At 48.5% G+C, this 20,164-nt stretch overlaps 1 protein-coding gene across 1 annotated transcript in view; it reads right to left on the bottom strand.

The window, feature by feature from the left end:
* Positions 1 to 6,551: 6,551 nt before the first annotated feature.
* Positions 6,552 to 20,164, bottom strand: part of LOC149327489 (nose resistant to fluoxetine protein 6-like) — a 59,136-nt gene continuing 45,523 nt past the window's right edge. Inside the window, exons 14-16 of the mRNA XM_089564895.1 lie at positions 16,623 to 16,812; positions 16,318 to 16,460; positions 6,552 to 6,758 (exon numbers count right to left, since the gene is read on the bottom strand). Coding sequence (XP_089421021.1) covers positions 6,552 to 6,758; positions 16,318 to 16,460; positions 16,623 to 16,812 — 540 coding nt within the window. The remainder of the gene's footprint in view (positions 6,759 to 16,317; positions 16,461 to 16,622; positions 16,813 to 20,164) is intronic.

The raw sequence follows: 20,164 nt of genomic DNA, 5'->3' as shown, positions 1-20,164 counted from the left end.
TTTTCAGGCAGCATCCGCAAACCTGCATCACTGGTCGGAATGGTTTGCACCTGTATTCGATGCCGCTGAGGTAGACAAACCGTGGCACTGCTTTGCCTTCAAAGGTATATAGACATGCCCCCTTGGTGCCGAAAGGCCTCGCTTGAATGATGTTGATTTGTTGGGGATATGTTTCCGTGCAGTTTAGTAATTCCTCTTCTGAAGGTATCGGTAAGGCGCCGGTAATGATGCCTTTACATGAGTTATCTGGTGAGGCTGCATAAGCGCTCATTGAATATTTCTTTCCTCTTAGATTGATTGCTTGGATGTTGCATATCTGTTCCGTGAGGTCCGGATCTGGGGTGCTCAGAATAGCGATATTTTGCTCTGGCTTGATCCTGACTCTGGCCTCGTGGGTCAATTGGCGGCTGAGCTTGAATTGCAAAGCAGCAAGAAGTGACCTACCGGAGTTGTTATGCAGCGTCACCCCTCCACGTAGACGTATTACCACCTTGTAGTCATCATGCGGCAGCCTCGGCAATTTGATGGGGCGTGCGGGTCGTGATCTTTCGGCAGGTGTGTGTGCTTCGGCCTCCGTTACAGGTTTGAATCGTTTTTTGCGTGCGTCGATCATCCTGAACCATGGCGTCGCCTTCGGGTAGGCTTCAGTCCTCTCTCGTTGCGTCCCGTGCGGTAGGCCCCCCTCCGTTGTGTCGGTGGTAGAAATTCCGGGCATGGCGTCCTGGGTATCCATGTCGGCAAGTTCGTGGACTCCCTCCGCTGCCGTGGACAGCGAGCACGACCCGCTGTGGCTGGATGGGAAGGCAGCGGCGTCGGCCATGAAGCGTTGACGTGGAACGCCGCTCCGCCGTGCGCCGCCTAGGCGGCGTTGACGTGGAACGCCGCTCCGCCGTGGGCCGCCGAGAGGATTTAGGCTTAGTGCGGCGACTCCGCTTCGGAGATCTTCGTAAAGTGCTTGTGCAAAATACAGCGTACTTACGGACAAAGGAGTCCTCGTAAAGGTCCCTTGGGGGTTCACGAAAGCCTGAGGTAGGAATTTAGGGCGCTATGATGGGTAAGTGGGAAAATAAAGGCGAAAGTTCACAGCACCCATGTGAAGCGCGTCCGCTCCGCTCGGCTCCCCCTGGTGGTCTCTCGGCAGTAGAGAATTGCCAGTCCACAAATAAACAATTTAAGGTATCTTGCGCATGATGTGCTTAGTCATGTATTCTCACACCTCAAAGTTGCATGTTTTGCTTTGATTACAAGTCAGACAACTGCAACATCTCTGCAGTAAAAGGTGCAGTGAAGAGGAATCTGAACTCGCCTTTTTGTCGCGGGAACTCGATCTACACGTTCCGAGCATTCTTAGGAACTTCGACTTAATGCCCTGCGAGGCCGATTTCTCTAATTAAATCGAATTAACGTCCGGCTCCCGCCTTTCTTCTTGAATTCTCCCCGTACGGTGGGCGGAGTCGACCAAAGCGTGGAGTGCCTTTCAGCCAGCTCCGTGGAGGCTTTGCATTCGCTTTATTTTGTTTTTAGGTTTCCGTGAATAAGTAGTTTCATTCGCAGATAGTTTAGTTTATGTTTATGGGGTTTAACGTCCCAAAGCGACTAAGGCTATGAGAGACGCCGTAGTGGAGGGCTCCGGAAATTTCGACCACCTGGGGTTCTTTAACGTGCACTGACATCGCACAGTACACGGGCCTCTAGAATTTCTCCTCCAAAGAAATTCAACCGCCGCGGCCGGGATCGAACCCGCGTCTAAAATGAGTTAAAATGGCTTATAGCAACTGCCCCACAAATCTAGTTGTTAATCGAGAGCTCACAGACAGGACTGTCGTTATCCGTGAGGAAAGGCTGCCCATTGTGGCCGCTACTTTTTGCTCTGTACCCTGCAGGAATGCAGCCACTTTACAGGAATGTAATAAATAACAGCTGAATTCGTGGTTTCGAAGAGGAAGCATGTGAAATTTGCTTATGCCGATGATGTAGCAATTTCAGAGCGCAGCTCTTTGGAGCCCGTTTCTGCGTATCGCGGTGTCGCCGCCGCCGTTGTCCGTTGTAACCAGCAGTGGACACCTTAGTCGCGCTTTAAGCTGCGTGACCAATGGAGCCGAACCTTGGAAAGCAAAGGAAAGGCGCGTAACTGCCCTCTTTGAACAGTGGACACCTCAATCGTGCTTTAAGCTACCTGGCGGTAGCGACAGATGCGCGCTGCACGCGTTGGCATTGAGAAAGTTGTGCCATTTTAAGGAAAGGAAGTGTGCATAACTGGCTCCTTGGGTCAGTGGACGCCTGAATCGCGCTTGTAGGTAGGTGGGGTGATGAGAGCGAAATGTGGGCTGCAGGCATCGACAACGTCGTGCGCCAGAAATGCAGCGCTGAGGCCATAGGCCGTCGGCGTTCATGTGCTCAGTGGCGTCGGCGTTGGCAACGTTTTACACTGCGATCATTTTAAGGAAAGGAAGTGCGCATAATGTGGGCTGCATGCGGTAGCGCTGATAACTGTGAGCAAACTCTCGCGATCAACCATTAACTGCCATCTGCCAGGGTGGCAGGGTGGGTGGGGACTTTAAAGTACATATAAAGAAAAACAGGAATTTCTTACGGGGAACTGGGTTATCTATTGTTTCAGCCAGCGTCTTCGCTTCGGCGGACGCGGATGTTGCGACGTGAGTCTCTTCTTTCACTCTTTCCTCTCATCTTTCAACACTCCTCTATCTGCACGTGGCAGCAGTGGTGGCTCGGCTCGAACCAGTCGGCAGGCCCGTGAACTTTCCTTTTCATCCGTTTCTCAGTCGCAACACCACCAAGAACAATTTCTTACCACTTATGCGGGAGAACATCTGGTTCTTCTCGCTCGTAACGCTTCCCACGGCTGTGACAACCTAGCGAAATACTTGCACAGACCTCGTCTTTGAGAACCAGGCATTTGTGCAGCAAGTCGAGCCTATATACGTCTATTTTTCCGCCACAAAGCTTCCTTCGTGACAATCAAGAACTGTTAGTGATTTCTTAAAGAATGAAAATGTGATAAAAATAAGTTTGTAATTTTACATGCATGTGTTTCTCAAATTCTTTGCCTCAATCTATCGAAAAGCGGGAACAGCTGATGAGCTGCGCTCAAATTTGGCAATAGGAAGTTACGTAATCGTCGGCAATTTTTTGAAGGAAGTGATCTTTGCTTTCCGGTTTCTAAATCGTCGCTTCAGTTTGGAATACCTTTCAAATGTCACGCTTAAGAAATTGCTAAAACATTTGCTTGACTGTGTCTTCCGCGAGCCAATATATCGATCTCTGCACAGTGGAGGCCAAGGAGCAAATGTTTTAAAAAGAGCACGGAAAATGGTGGTGCCAGCGGGTGTGAAAACGTTTTTCTTCAAGTTGCACACCGGTATGTTGCCGGTTAAAACACAGATGAAGGAGAAGGGATTGTTTTTTACCATGGGGAGCTTACTGCTTGTTGTATCAAAGTCAATACCAGAGTCAATAGAACACATGTTTATCGATTGCAGGGATCCGCTGCTTTTTTGGGACGTGCTCCAGCGTGCAATAAAGGAAGACTTACCCTTGACGCCGTTTGGGATACGATCCCTGGACGTTGAGCCGGATCTTTATAAGTACGATGTAATTTTGCTTCTTGGCCTGCACAGTATTTGGCGAAGCAAGATGGCTGTACGACACTGCGATGAAGATTCGCGGTCTGTCCGAGAGTACTTCAAAGAAAACATAGTTAGGCTGCGTGAAATGTACAAGGAGCTATGTGAAGTTATCAAGTTGATGGGAGAGTTGTGTTCCTTGAAACAATTTTGATTTTCTCACGTGAGTGAAACACATGTCCGCTCTTGATGCTTGAGAGTGCAGCGCAGCGCAGAACATATGTTTGTGATCTGTTCCAATCTGTCAAAACAGGCAATAAAGAAAAAAAAAAGAGCTGGCGTGGTGGAGTGGTTGGCCTGCTCGTCTCGCACTCCGGAGACCCTGGTTCGATTTCCCAACTCGACCGATTTCCTACTCGGTTTTATTTATTAATGCTTCTGGGATTTTTCCCTCACGGCCGACGCCGACGACGACGACACCGGCTTTTCTGCGACACGGGGCCCCTAACGCTATCGCGTTTATGCTACACATTTAGTTTACTTGCTCCCGATAACTGAAGTAAACAAAAGTTCGCGACAATTGCCTCGTAATTATTCGGGGTCAACTTGATCTCATGCATGAAGGCTTATTTTTGAGTCGAAATAATACGAACAGTGCTATTTTTTGCTTAGGTTAATCCCATTCGCATTAAGCCAAATATAGAACTCGTTATGTCAGAGGCTGGCACGCGGCTGTAGTGGATAAATTTCTGTATCTCAAACGGAAACTTTTGTCTGTTTTAAGCGTCCATAGCAATTACATAGTTTAAATGAACTTTATGAATATCATTAACGCTTGAAAAAATGCAAAAGGCCGGAAATTGATAATGATGCCACTACAAAATTTGCTTTCCTATCGCTCTCTGGGCTCCTTGTAGCTGTGTCTACAGGAGCCCGGAAATTATACAAGAGAATGCGAGTGGTTTAAACTTTACTTCACCGCGCTTTCTATCAGCGAATGCGTATGAATACCCGAGGGCGCACGTCATACATGCGGCTGAAGCGGTCTGTGTTGTTAAAGGTGCACTGAAGAGCAATCTGAACTCGTATTATTACCGCGGAAACTCAATCTACGCGTTCCGAGCATTCTTAGAAACTATGAATTGTTGCCCTGTATGGCCGATTTCCATAATTTAAATCGGATTAAACGTGCTGGCTCCCGCCTTTTTTTTTTTGAACTCACCGCTGACGGCGGGGGTAGAGTTACTACATCTACTACCAAAGAAGCATGTACAGTAACTCTAGGTGGGAGGAGTCGACCAACCTTTCAGCCAGTCCCGTGGCCGTTGCCCGTCTGCCATCGGGGGAGTGACACCTAACGATCGGCGAAACCATGCGTACTTTTATTTCCGAGGACATAATTTGCAGCTATGTAGTCTCTGACTGGATCTATTTATTAACGGAAACGTAAAAAAAAGTAAAAGCGAAAGCGAAGCCATCACGCGACTGCCTGAAGAGAGAGAGAGAAACAACTTTATTGCCATAGTTTGGCGGGATTTAAGGCAGGTGGGCTTGGTGTGGCCCCCCGGTGGGGGCGACTTCCTGAGCCCATGAAACGAATGCAAGTTGGATGCTCTTGTCTGGCCTCCTGAGGACTTGGTTCCACCCCTACTCGTAGGGAGCGGGCAGTAAGGTTCGAGGGGGCGGATTTCCCGCGCGACTGCCTGAAAGGCGCTCCACGCGTTAGTTGACTTACCCTGCCGTCAGCGGTGAGTTAAAAAAAAAGGCAGGAGCTAGGACGTTTAATCCGATTTAAATTACGGAAATCGGTCGCACAGGACAGTAATTCGAAGTTTCCGAGAGTAGATTGAGTTCCCGCGGTAAACAGACGAGTTCAGATTCCTCTTCAGTGCACCTTTAATACTCGCCTAATCCGCGGCCAAGGTAAAACAGCGCAGTTCTTTCTCTGTGGTGCACTCCGTTTTACTTTTGGGGAAATAGCACTGTATTCTACGAGCGAGGTAGCTGTCTATTACTGCAATTTCCTTATAAAGTAGATTTTAACGTTTAATGCAACTGAACGGTTTCCTTAATCGATAAATATTTTCACTATGAAGTGTCTGCGCTCAAAGTTCTCAAGGATGTTTTTTGTTGTGATCCTGTGGACAGATCCCGCCAATTATCCCGACTTGATTCTAAATTTTTTACTTATTCAGATACCTCACGGGCTCCGACTGGAGTATTATGTGAGGGGGGTTACATAATTCGGGTGCGAAAAAGAAGCAAGTAGAAGATGGTTATTTTAACATCGTTATACAATAGCAAGCAACCTCCAAGAAAACAGAGCTAAATTGAAAACACACTACAGAACACACTTCAGAAAAAAAACCTTTCAGAACAAAATGCTGCTTATTTATTCTTTGAGAGTAACATAATCTGAGATGTGAACAATGTTGTCAGGAAGGCTATTCCAACAAATGATTGCACGGGGCAGGGCTGATGAGTTGAATGCAGTGGTCCTTCCCGAAAGGCGTTTAAAACTGAGGTGATTATGCAGTCGGTTTAAAATGTCGTTAACAGATAATTTTAAGTTCTTTAAACTGGTGCACTCTTTTAAAAACAACACGCCTGAGGACAGTTTTTCCAAAAGCAACAATACTGATTGTGGTCAGTAGTTATTGAGCTCATTCAACTATTCTCTTTTAACTTGCAAAAAAGTGCAAACTTCATTCTTTCGGGAAAAACACCAACCATCAGCATTTTATTACAGGTTTTTGTAAGTGGAGAGATAATGTAAGAGCTGGGTGTCTTCAAATGAAAAACGTTAATTTCACAGCTACCCCGCGAACATCTGCCTTCATTGCGTACACAGTGGGTGCTCTCTTTTCATAAATTCTCCTGTGTTGCATCGAAAGATCCATAAGCCAGGCTACAAACAAAATCTCAACCGAACAGCCATGTTCCGAAAAACGAAACTTTTATCTAGAGTTAGAGACGGGAAGCACTTGTCTCTTGAGCCTTCTTATCTGCTGAAATGTCGACAGTGATCTGCCGGCTTTTCTTCGACCGACTTCCGCTGCCTCTGAGCCCGCCGAAGGCCAGTTTGTCGAGTGCACTGGTTGGAGCTTCGCACGCCAGGAAAGCCAGGTAGGAAAGCAGCAAACTCCAAACAAAAACCGAGAAAAAAAGGGACACCTGAAACGGGATGCGTGGTGCGTCGTTATTTTGCCAAAGAATTCATCCGCTCATACTGCCGCTGGGCTTTGTTACGATTTATTGTTTTCACCAGCGTACTTTGCTTATCAGTGCCAGCGCGCGACCGTGCCATGTCAAGTTCCGCAAGCGATTTTTCTCCCAAATTGCTGATAAGACACAAGCTATATTGTGATCTCGACCTAGCCAGGCCGTTTCAGCAACGTTCAGTAAAGTTCGGGTTCGTTTAGAAGGGTCATTACGAATGTTCTCTATAACGTTAAAAAAACTTATCCAATTAAGAACATTGCTTCAACGATTATTTGAAGACTTTGCATCGATTTGCTTCTGCCAGACTTGTAACGGTTCTATCAATACGTTGGCACATTGACGAATTGAGCGCACAAGCACGAATATAAAAGATCAAAAGCCGCCGCGGTGGCTCAGTGGCTATGGTGCTCGGCTGCTGGCCCGAAAGACGTGGGTTCGATCCCGGCCGCGGCGGCTGAATTTCTTTGGAGGAGAAATTCGAGGCCCGTGTACTGTGCGATGTCAGTGCACGTTAAAGAACCCCAGGTGGTCGAAATTTCCGGAGCCCTCCACTACGGCGTCTCTCATAGCCTTAGTCGCTTTGGGACGTTAAACCCCATAAACCAACCAACCTAAAAGATCAAAAATTAATTCTTCCGATAGTCTTCAGTTACCAAAATAACATTTCTAAACATTGTTCCAAAAATGGTGCCCAAAGTTCACGCCCTTAGACCTTATCACACAAATCTCTAGGATTGGCGAGAACTGCTTCTGTTTTTGTCACATTGCAAGCCTCAGTTATTTTTAGGATCGCACATAGGACAGTTGGTGCCGCTTTTTACACAATCAAATCGCCGAGTCTACAACAGATACAAATAAATAAGGGAGGAATTCTTTACACACATCCAAGATGTGTTTAGAAATAAAACGCTTCTAAGTGATACTGGGGCAACTTTATTTGCCATAGAATTTTGTGAGAGGAAAACTCGGTTCTGCAGCTTTTTCTGCTCGTGTCGACGCTTGTTCGGCAGCAAAAAACGCACTTGTTGCTGAGAAAATCGCATTTAAAAAATCGCCTCCCCGAATCCTTTCAAATTCGTGAGGTCTACACTACTTCATGATGCAACCATGATTCAAATTTACAACAGATTCACATGCTACAAAAAAAAAAGCAGTACGCCTTGTCGCAGGGGTAGATTCTTATGCACACACTAGAAGCCTGTTTATACAATTCAAAGTACTTTCTTTGCATAGGCACTACTCTTATATCTTAGCCAAAAAATATAAACAGGATGTCCAAAACAAAGAGGTCCTCATTCAAACCATATCAAATCTAAGTTTAAGAGAAGGTAGATCTACATCGCGGTCAGCAGAAATTTGGAAAATTCCTTTCATGCGCACAACCATCAGCCGTCAAATGCTCGAATATTCACTTCCAACCTTCTTAAATTATCTACACAAACACGATATAAATATCGAAAGTGTTAGCACCAAAACTCTGAAGAATTTTTTACACAGCAAGAGTGATGGTTATGCCGCTATGAATTGTATGATGCTTTTTTTCTTTCAAGTATATTATAGGGTTCGGGTGAGCGTGGTCGGGCCGGAGAAGGGACGAGGAAGGCGGGAGACGGGGTTACGAGGAGATTAAACAAGGAAGGAGGACTTTATACAAAAATATTTACATTATTTAAAACAAAGGGTAACTGAGAGGGACTCTCAGTGAGAAGAAAATTCTTCAGAAGTCAACAGGAGTGCCCTGGAGTCTCAAAACAACACCCGTTAAATAACGCACGGACTCCCCAGATCCCTGTCTGGGGAATATAGTTCGAAGGATGACGTCCAATCGCATGGACAGTTGCGGACACTGTTGATACCGCCCACGGCAGGGTGGCGCTGGGCCGTGGGGCTCTCCCGCAGCTCGGTTGATGGGAGAGGGTAGAGGCTCAGTAATTAAACACTGCTGTCTTTCACTCAGCACACCACCACTCTGTTCGTTGACCCGAGGGTCGACTCGGCCACGGAACGCCACCATCGTCGCCGCATCTTCGGCCTTCGGCGGTCTTTGACTTCGCCGCTGCCACCATGGTCCCACGGTCCTGGAAGGTCGCTGCCTTAATCCACTTAGGCAGGAGGGGAGCGCGAGCTGCCTTAATCCACACAGGCAGAGGGGGGGGGGGGGGGGGGGGGGGGCATCCCAAACCCAACAGCAGCCCCGCCACCAGACAATGCGTCCGGAAGATGAGCCGCTCCTACGCAGCTCGGCTGACAGGACGTGCAAGAGGGGGCTCTCGTTCCACTCTTCTCCAGGCCTCTCTTCATCGGCTGTCGATGTCCCGCTCTCGGAATTTCTCTGGAAGGCGAGCCAAACGGAACCACAAACGCCAAGCCACACACAGCAAAAGCAAGTGCCGTCTGCTGCCCACTCGCCCAGCCAGACCAAAACCAAAGAAAACGAATTACTCAGACTTCCCTCTAAGTACTGTAAGTAAAAATTAAAATGAAACAAAATTTTCCTGAACGACCACGAAGTGCGTAGCCGATGCACGGTTCAGGTGTTCGGACCTCTTCAAAGTGTTGTCATAATGCATGACACTTCAAGAAACAAGGGATAATTAGAATTATTCTAGAATCGGTCGGACAAATTGAAACGATTCTCGATGTCACCCGGACAGGCAGGAATCAGCCGCGAGGTCAGACAGAGGCTTTCAATTTTGCCCCAAGCTAATTCCTATTCGCAGCTACTACAGCTGCCCATGTCGTCTTCGTTGCGTTCTGCATCGCAGCAGACGCGACGTAAATGTGCGAAACTTGCACCACAAACCTCGCAGAAGAAACGTACTGCGCAACTTCATACGGCCACACAAAGTAGCGCCTCTAGGAGCTCACACGAGCTACGTATGCTACAATGTCTATGCTACAATGTCCAGGAGAGGCTTCGCTCGCACCTCTGCGTCAGCGGACACTAGCGTGCAACACATATTGTAGGTAACCCTGCTTGCAGAACCGCAGAACAAACACTGTCGAAGCAATAACGTTCTGCAAAACTCAGTTCGGCTGAAAGGGTAGCATCTCTGGGAGCTTACACGAGCTATGTACGCTACAATGTCCCTTCGTGCCTCCGTGTCAGCGGACACTATAACACGCAACAGTCAGCGCAAGTGAAGTTTGCGTGTCAAGCCACAAAACAAACCTAACAAACGGCGCTAAGTAATCTCGCGGCGCCCACGCGAGGGACTACGCCAAGTTAACTGATGATGATTTCGATAGACACCCTAACTTCGGTGTACATCCGCGCCTCAGCGGGCGCTGTCACAAATTCGCAGCGCAGCTAAACCTAGTGCCTGCTGCACGGCAATTCGCATCAAACCTCAACTGAGTGATGCCGTCAAAAAACAAACATGGCAGAATAAAACGCGCGGATGTGACCTCACCTCACAAAACTCGTTCGCGCTACAAAGAAGTGCGCCATACAAAGAGTACTTAAAAATAAGCGTCGTCAAGGCTACATTACAACAATGAAAGCTAACGAAAAGTACAAAATTCACTCAGGCAAAGAAAAGCTCAAAACTTGGTTTGCTTTCATTTTTCTTTCTACAGATGATTAAATGAATAAAAGCAAACAGTAAATACATGGAGCACTTAGCCCTGGAATACGTCTAAACACGATCATCTGATTCAAGGAATCCACTGCTTCCTGTTCTTCAGCCGCGCCCTGCGGGGACGCGGTCGGACGGCCGGTATACAAGCTAAGGTTCCAAAAACCGGCGGGGCTGATTAGTTCCGCCTGTGCTAGAGCGGCGCTTCCCCCTCTTACTCGCGGTTCCCCTGTGGCGCTATTTTGTGCAGTGGCCTTGAACCCTTCTCCCTAGCACGCCGCCCGCGTCACATGCCTCATGATCCCTTCTGCGGTCTCTGGATGGAGCAGGTGGTTTGCATTCCAGACTGCGCATGATTAGTCGGCCGGGTTTTTCTGCAACGCCTGCGAACTATTGAGCGCCGGGGGGCAATTTTGAGAAATTACGCGGCCTCTTCAAATGCAGAAGCTTGACCCGCGCTTTTTGCTTTCTCGCAGAGGTGTTCCGATCAGCTGTCTTCACTCGTGGCCGTCTTCCGGAAACCTCGCCTGTTAACCTTCGCTGCCTGTCAAAAGCTCGCGCGCGGCCAACAGGAGCTAAGCTGCCGGCCCTTGCTTTCGTGAAAGTAGTTCGGACGGCGCGAAAACAACAAAGACAAAGGAGACACGAACACAACAGGACGGGCGCCAACTTGCAACTGAAGTTTATTGCACCAGACCCCTACATTTTATGCATCACCCCAGCCATATCTCGCAAGCCTATCACACATCAAAACGAAATTGTCATCAAAAGTCCTAACACCGGAAGTAGGCGCAACTATTACAGACAGATATGCATTCTGCACTATACACATGATAACATTATCCTTATTTTATAAGTCTCAAGATTAGAAGAGCGCGCAACCCACATGAAAGCAATTCATTCTGAAAAGAAATACACACGCTTGAACAAGGCAACCAGAACGCAAACTCAACAATCCTGATTTAACACAAATTGTGATAATGAAAGAATGACCAACAACAAACGCGGAAAATTTTTGGTGGACATGAAAACTTAAACCTTCGGGGAAACCTCCCAGCGTCAATGAACTATTTCTAGCGTCAAAATAATTGAGAAAACCTCCCAGCGTCAAAGATAAAACGTAAAATCTAAAGACAGCCTTCGAGAAAAGCCACCTCAGCGTCACTAATTGAAATTGAAGGCCTACTCACGCATGCGCTTCCCGCTTTCTTAATAAAAAATGCCTCCACTACTTCCCGCTCAAATCTGTCTTTACCGCTCTTCAAAAAAACTGTTTTGCTCAAATCCGGACTACACCCTTTGCAAGTCTTGCAGTGGTCAGCAAGGAAACTTCCATGTTGTTGGCGCACATTCCGCATGTGTTCGCTGGCACGTTCATTAAAACATCGACCGGTTTGCCCTATGTACACAAGACCACAGCTTAGAGGAATCTGATATACCACTTGTGATCTGCATTTCGTGAACTGTTTTTGATGTTTAATAGGGCAAACCGGTCGTTTCTTCTCAGGTTTTGACATAGTGCAAATCTTTGACAACTTTGATGGGGCCGAGAACACAACCTGCACCTGATGTTTGCTTGCGACTTTTTTAATGCCATGGGAAACCTTATGCATGTAGGGAATCACAGGGACCGATTTTTTTCTTGCTTCTAGAAGTTTCTCATCCCGAGGCCGCTTCAGTCTCTGAACTAACATTTCAGAAACAGCCAAAATCAAATGGGGCGGGTAACCGGCTTCATGTAACCTCTGAATTTGGGCAGCAAAGCTCGATGACATCCTGTGATGGCACGACTTTCTTAAAACGCTCAGAAGGGAATTAACGATTATTGCTCTTTTTACGAGTTTTGAATGAGCACTATCAAACGGCAACAGCCCTTTCTTTGATCTGGGATTGTATGCCCAGCATAGGTGATCCTTCATGAAAACCAATCTAACGTCTAAAAACTGCAGTTCACGATTCACTGGTAACTCCCACGTGAACTTGAGGCCCTGGCTGTTATTGTTGAAGACTGATAACACACTTTCTGCCGCCGAAGCTAGATCGGACTCATGAACATTCTTCATGATAACCAAAAAATCGTCCACATATCTAAAAATGAATACTACACGTGGGTCTATAAGATGACTTTTAATTTGGTTCCCAACAGCTGACAAGAAAATATCACAGAGTACAGGTGCCACTGAAGACCCTATGCATACACCTTTTTTCTGGACAAAGAAGCTACCTTCAACTTCAGTTGCAAGTTGGCGCCCGTCCTGTTGTGTTCGTGTCTCCTTTGTCTTTGTTGTTTTCGCGCCGTCCGAACTACTTTCAAGATATGAACCAACTAGCCCAAATCAAAGTACTTCCTTGCTTTCGACCCATCAGTTTTCAAACGCTCATCGGTTTCGCCATTTTTCTCTTGCAGCAAAGCCACTGGCGCTTTGCTCAGAGTGCCAGGCGACGGCTCAATTGCACAATCGCTCGCTCCCGTGACCTCTGCTGAACATAATCGGTCGCTCTCCTGCGGTCCATATTTGGGCGCTGCGCTTTCACCTTTCTGGGTTGCAGCAACCACCCGTGTGGCATCGCTTTTTATAGCTAACGCTTCGCTCTGGCTTGGAGCGCCAGAGTCGCTGTCAGGTGACTCACAGCCACGCCCTGTGCCGCAGATTATCGCCTCAAATTCCTGACTGCTACTCGCCGGCTGCGCCAGCGGAGGACCTTCTCCGGTTTCGTCATTGCGCTGACTCAAAACCTCACTGCAGTCTTCATGAAACGGAGCTTCTGCCTTTAGACCTAAACGTTCGGTCCCTGTTTCTGCGGAACTGGCAGTTATTTCTGGGCTTGACCCTGCCCTGTCACTGCTCTTCTGAGCAACTATTTTGTGCGTAGGTGAGCAAGCGGGGTTCGTTGGCTGGTCGCTATCGCACTGATGGGAGCGCTGCCCGCTGCCATCATTTCGACCTTTGGAGTCGACTTCTACCTTTATGCCGAAGAAGCGAAATAGGGCCCTTTTCGCTATTGCATAACTGTCGATCTCCTCGCCGGACAGGCGCGCCAATACACCGCCGACGTCACCAGGGAGGATGGCCACCAACATCATCGACCATTCGCCCTGGTCCAGCTCTTCCTCCCTACAGATTAGTTCAAAATTCTCGAGGAACGTTTTGAAGTTTTCACCTCTTCGGAAACTCCTTAACCGATCTCGAGCTCTACGCCAGTGAACTTTACGCGTGAGCTCCTGCAGCTCTCGTCTGCGTTGCTCCTCTAGCTGGGCCGCTAGCTGCGCCCGTCGCTCACACCTTACCTCCCATTCTCTTTCCTTCTCCTCATGTAGCTTCTCCTTTCCTGCATCTCCTGATCCTCCAGAAGTTTCTGCCTTTCCCGCGGCTCGAGAAGCTTTCGCTTCTCTTTCTCCTGGAGAAGCCTTCGCGTTTCTAGCTCCACTTTCCGTTCCACAATCGTCTCCCACGTCTCGTCTGCCTCCTCGACTGTCACCTCCTCCGCCTGTATCACATCCAAAATCGCCGCTCACGTTTTAGCGGGGCCTACTGATATGCCCAATTCTTCCAAAATTTCAAGCAGGTCCTCTACCTTGAACTTCTCCATCGCGGAACGCACCTCGTGCCGCTGATCCCCGCTAAAACACAACCCTCAACTTGAAGCGAACAAAACACAAAACTACCAAATTTTCATTTCCCAGAAAACACAAAATTCCACTACTAACATCTGCCTGTGCTAGTGCGGTCTGGCGAAACAAATGGCAAACATCGGGCACTCACCCTGCCGAGATATAGCTGACGCCGTCAGTCCCGTAGCTGCCGGGGTCCGTTGGAGCCGGTGACCTGACGCGTCCATCTCTCGGTCTTTGTAAGCGTAGCTGATGCCGTCAATCACGTAGCTGCCGGGGTCCGTTGGAGCCTGTGACTTGACTTGGGCATCTCGAGCAATTGAACTGTTGAGACGTAGCTTCTATCTCACCGCTGGCAGCCAGTTACTGGGATCGGGTGAGCGTGGTTGGGCCGGAGAAGGGACGAGGAAGGCGGGAGACGGGGTTACGAAGAAGAAAACAAGGAAGGAGGACTTTATACAAAAATATTTACATTATTTACAACAAAGGGTAACTGAGAGGGACTCTCAGCGAGAGGAAACTTCTTCAGGAGTCAACAGGAGTGCCCTGGAGTCTCAAAACAACACCCGTTAAATAACGCACGGATTCCCCAGGTCCCTGTCTGGGGAATATAGTTCGAAGAAAGACGTCCAATCGCATGGACAGTTGCGGACACTGTTGATACCGCCCACGGCAGGGCGGCGCTGGGCCGTGGGGCTCTCCCGCAGCTCGGTTGATGGGAGAGGGTAGAGGCTCAGTAATTAAACACTGCTGTCTTTCACTCAGCACACCACCACTCTGTTCGTTGACCCGAGGGTCGACTCGGCCACGGAACGCCGCCATCGTCGCCGCATCTTCGGCCTTCGGCGGTCTTTGACTTCGCCGCTGCCACCATGGTCCCACGGTCCTGGAAGGTCGCTGCCTTAATCCACTTAGGCAGCAGGGGAGCGCGAGCTGCCTTAATCCACACAGGCAGAGGGGGGGGGGGGGGGGGGGCATCCCAAACCCAACAGTATATATGCTGGTCTTGATGTGATGGGGATATCTTATTGTTGTGTAAAATGGGACTTTGACGTAGAATGCGAGCAACTAATTTTTCTTTTGAGACAAGAAGGTCTTGATTCACTTGCTATGTGTGCATGTTTTCTTGATTATGCTCCTATATATGTAAATGTGCAACTGCTGTATGCCTTGTAAATGGGGGCTCGAAGCACGTCAAGTGATACATTTCACTTTTGTTCCAGTCCCTTACCGCCTCGACGGAAAAAAGTTCAATTTCAATTTCAATCACCGTTTCGAAGTGAATGTGCAGTACAGCCTAGCCTCCGGGATCCGAGTTGAAAAGCTGTGTCGACGCACCGCAGTTTACTTACGGAATCGTCCCTAGGTGGCGATAGGCGTATTTGAGTTCTTTTCGTTTTTACACTTTTTCTCGCTTATCAAAGCTGCATTATCAATAAAAGCAGCATCTTACAAGGTTTAGGTTTATCGGGGTTTAGCGTCCCAAAGCGACTCAGGTTATGAGGGACGCCGTAGTGAAGGGCTCCGGAAATTTCTACCACCTGGGGATCTTTGACGTGCACTGACATCGCACAGTATACCGGCCTCTATAATTTCGCCTCTTATCGAAAATCGAACAGCTTCTTTCTATTGCACTGCGATAAGCTATTGATACAGGCCTACTCCAGTTTCTCCTCAGCTATCCCTTAGCTTGTGTTTTATGGCTTTCACGTGGCTTAACGTCCTAAAGCAAGTTGGGCTATGAGAGACACCGTAGTTTTGAGGTCCGCATAATTTCGACCACCTGGGGTTCTTAACGGACGCTGATATCTCGCAGTACACGGGCCTCCGGCATTTCGCCTCCATCGAAATGCGACCGCTGCGGCCGGGTTCGAACCCGCGTCTTTCGGGTCAGCAGCCGTGCACCATAACTACTGAGCCACCGCGGCGGGCGGTACTTTAACTTACATGTTCAAAAAAGGAGAGACAGCCATTGAAAAAACAAACTGTAAATTGCCCCACACTCCAAAAAAAAGCTGACACTGCTACCCTGAAAGCGATTTTTTTTTTTCGTGGTAGAAGCACACCAAGCCGACCGATAGACTGAAGCCCGTCACTTTCAAGTATTTCGTTTACTTGATCGCACTGGCAGTAAGCGAATGCTCGCGTTACACAAGCCAGCTAACATCTGTACGAGACAACATGCTTCCTTGCTGCGGGGCCGCACTTGGTCGCGCATTGTCGGACACAGTGGGGAACTTCGGTCGCGTCTATATACACCTCAGCTGTCCTTCCACCGCTGGTCTCTCTAAGAGCGCTTCGGTTATATGCGAGCGTATACCTGATTGAAGTGCGAATGATGTATTCGCTCCCTGGATGAGTACAGCACGAGTTCGATGAATGGCACATGAATGAGGTAGACACCGAATGACAGCTTGCTCAGTGGCACAAAAACGTTGCTGGAGAGGAACCTGCTGAACAGGCCTGCGAAAAAATAAAACCCACATATATTGTACTCCAAATGGGCAAAAAAGTAAAAATAACAAGGCCATGAACGACTGGAATATGCAAAGCTTAGATAGGTATACCTGTACCATTCTCTCAACCTAATCTGGCTTTACCATCCATTACATAATGCAGTCTTACCGCCTCTGCCCGTGGAACAGGCCAGCGTGATCCAGGCTAGGGAGATGCACCACAGAAAGCGGTCAAAAAAGGCAGCCAGCAGGGTTCCAGCCATCGACGTAGGATGCGGGCTCTTGTACCAGGAGAACTTCATGAAGACAGAGCACAGCATACTGCTCGCAGCGACGCACCAGCCAGTTAGCTGCACGGCCTGACGATGGAAAGATGCGAAACCAATGAAGAGTGCACGTCCCACAGAAACTGTACGGTGTGAGTTTGCTGTGCACCGAAGAAATTACCAGCGCTGAACTGGTTAGGCTGATAGCGTACAAGTTGATGGAATCTGAAGGTGATCCATTAGTATAATCATATTAAAGTGCCTTAATGCTGTATCTTGTAGCAAAACACCCATAGGCATGTGCTTAGTGCTGCACCGTCATTTTCTTTTTCTAGTTAGCGACGATGACGCCGCAACGAATTTCCTTATTCTCTTATGTAGATAGCAAAGCGATAGTTTGCGAAAGGCGGCAGACTGTACCATCCACCGCTACATTCTGCCGCTTGCCGAGAGAGTGAATAAGCGCCTTGCAAAAAATCGGAAATCTAGAAAACGGACTCGCCTGTAAAGGTTACATTACAAACAGAATAGAAAATATCCTGATTTCAATGCGACTGCCTGCTTTTTTGTGGGAAAAGTTAATAGAGCAGGGTTCACTGGCGGATAATGCGACAGAAGGCTACGTTAAATACACAGTTAAGCATTATCCTTTTAGGTGGTGGTAAAAAATGCAGTTTTTTGCTTATTCCTCATTGCTTAATGCAGGTTCGCGCGTCATATCAACATTGGTGTCTACGATGCGCAGCCCTGGGGTAGGCTGCTGCTTATTTTTTCAACTGAAAGCTTTTTAAGCGCTGCGTTATTTCAGCACATCAATAATTTCGCTTTTGTATTTCGCCTTCAAAGTATCCAAAAATTTCACGATCAAATATATATACTGTTTCGGATGCACTGCCAATGAAAATGTTTGCGTTTACAGTGGACACGGCTGTTGACAACAAAGATAGCACGCTCCGTAGCTATAGGATGTCAAAGACTCGAGACTCACAAATGGACACTTCTAAATATTCTACACCATTAAACGGCTGGTACCAAGAAAATTAACCCCCCAATATACTTCGTTAAGCTAAATAAAACCAAAAACTAAATACCTTGGTTAATTTTGTGTGTCTTTCTTAATTTTCATGACTGTCCTGCCGGATTTAAATAGGGGGTTAAATTTAAGGCGATCCATTTCATTCATGTGGAGGAACTGCGAAATCATGCGCTTATTCGAATCCGCTTAAGCAGCAATGCGGAGCACATCAAAGAATTTCATTGCATCCAAGTCTTTCATTATGGCCGTTTTTTTGTTATATTTGAATTTTTGTCTCTTCCACCTCTGCCCTGCAGGACGAAAGGGGAGATTTCCCTCTTTATTTTGACACCTGTCAACTGTTTGGCAGGTGGCTCTTTCATTAATTAACCCCCCCGACAAGACGGATTGTTTGCTAGTGAGGTACTCAGTCCAAATGTGAATTCAGTGCGCAAGCACTTCGTTCTTCACTTCAGTTTTGCTTTTATTGCGTAAGCTAGCTCCGGCGGTGGCCACGGTTGACCTCTAGCCGCAGCGAGGGCAAAGCGATTGAGCGCCGTAGCCATAGCAACCGTTTCAGAGTTTCGGCGTCACTACATAAAAAACAAACTGTCGAGGCTGGGAACCGAACCAGGGCCTTTGGCATTTGACGCTACCACTCCGCCACAAAGGCTTAGAGTATCGGCATGAATAAAGGCGCATCTAGTGAATGCGTGGGTTTCATAAATAAAATAAAAGAAATAAAAAATAAAAACAAGAACAGAAACAAATAATTAGCTGAGGTTTAGCTCTGGTTAAACCGGGCAACTTGCGTAAGCAGCGTCGAGAGCACGCGATTAGGCGCGCAGCAGCGGAGCAGCGACGGTCCTGCTATCGTAAGCAGCGTCGAGAGCCGTTGCCATAGCAACCGTTTCAGCCGCACTCCACCAGGCGGCAGGACCGTCACTGCGCCCGCGCGCCTAGTCGCCCGCTCTCGACGCTGCGTACGCAACTTGCCCGGTTTAACCAGAGCTAAACTTCAGCTAATTCTTTGGATTCGCGGTGCACGGAAGAAGATGAAGATCCCCAACCGGGGACGCACCTCCTACCTACGTCTCGCTCTCTTACGCGCCTTGTCGCTGTCGTCATGCATGGTTGCTGCTACGCCGCGCTCCCCCGGTGTGGATTGGGACATCGCCTCGACATTGGGAAGAGTGCCAATGACAGATACCAGTATTGAAGGGCGAGGCGATTTTAAAGCTGTAGCTTTGTGGCTCCTTTGCAGAAAACTGCATCATCCGTAGTGAGCGAAAAAGTTCGGGTTGGTAGGGAAGGTGGCGACATCACACGTGAAGTGGTGAACTTGAAAAATTATTAAAAATGAAAGAAGTGGTGGTTAGAAGGTCGAAACGTGACTCAGTATTTAGGACACCTTTGAATAGAAAGTAAATGAATTGCGCTCGAAAGAAACCCTGACACTAAGGTTTAGAGTCAGGCGCGCTACCCATAGGTACCGCAGGCGCGCTTGTACAACTTGGTTAAAGCGGGCTTTATATGCATGCCGTGTGGTCTTTCACATAAAATGGAAACGTGTCCGTGTCTGCGTGGGTAAAGCGCAGCCGCTGGGGCCCGTCAACTTTATTGCCTCATACCCTAAAGAGACGGAGCTTAACCCCCTAACTCTGCAAGCTTCCTTACCCCGGTAAGGGAGCCTTCACTGCAGTGAGGCTCCCTTACGTCAACCTTCTTGCTGAGGAGCCCTAAGTAAGGTCGTCCTTGGTGCGTCCTCTGAGGAAGGCAGCTGTAGTGGGAAAGAGAGAGAAGGGAATTTTAATGAGCAAAAGGTGGAGAGGTCGGCCGGTGGTAACATGGCCCTGGCCTGCTGCGGACTACTTTTTCGTCGTGGAGGAATTCTGTGCACGGAGGCTGAATCCGGGCGGAGCTTCACTGCAGACTTAAGTTGTATCCGACTGCAGTAGCTGCCTTCATGCGTCCTTTCGTCGTTCCTGGCCCCAGAGGAGCGCTTCACCTCACTACTGTCACATGTGACTCCGCAGTCTCGCGAGGGTGGCGAGACGCGACGCAAGGACCCGAGCTCGGCGTGAGCGTAGCTGAACGAGCGGGAAAAAAATGGCAGCGTGGACTGACAGCTACGCGTGCGACTAGACGCCATTTTTTGAAGCGAAAAGCTTCACTAGGCTCGTCAACACCGGGTCTGGCGTGCGCCGTGATCAATTTTAGCCGCAGCTGCGCATGCGCAAAACCGAGCGACGTCACGCGGAGCGCAGGTGGCCGCTGCTACCGCAGCCGTCGTCGCCGCCACGCGCTGACTCCATCGTCTGAGCGTCGCCGCTTCTCCTCCTCGCCACCGTTTTACCCGTCGCCGCCGCCGTCCCAAGAGAAGAAGGTTCTTTCTCAAGGCGTTGCGAGAACGCGTGAGAGGCGGCGGCG

The sequence above is a fragment of the Amblyomma mixtum genome, chromosome 10 (genome assembly GCF_055824585.1).
Source record: "Amblyomma mixtum isolate Tamu chromosome 10, ASM5582458v1, whole genome shotgun sequence".
Lineage (NCBI taxonomy): Eukaryota > Metazoa > Arthropoda > Arachnida > Ixodida > Ixodidae > Amblyomma > Amblyomma mixtum.
Note: the sequence above shows the minus strand (reverse complement) of the source record. Positions and strands in the feature narration are given on the sequence as shown.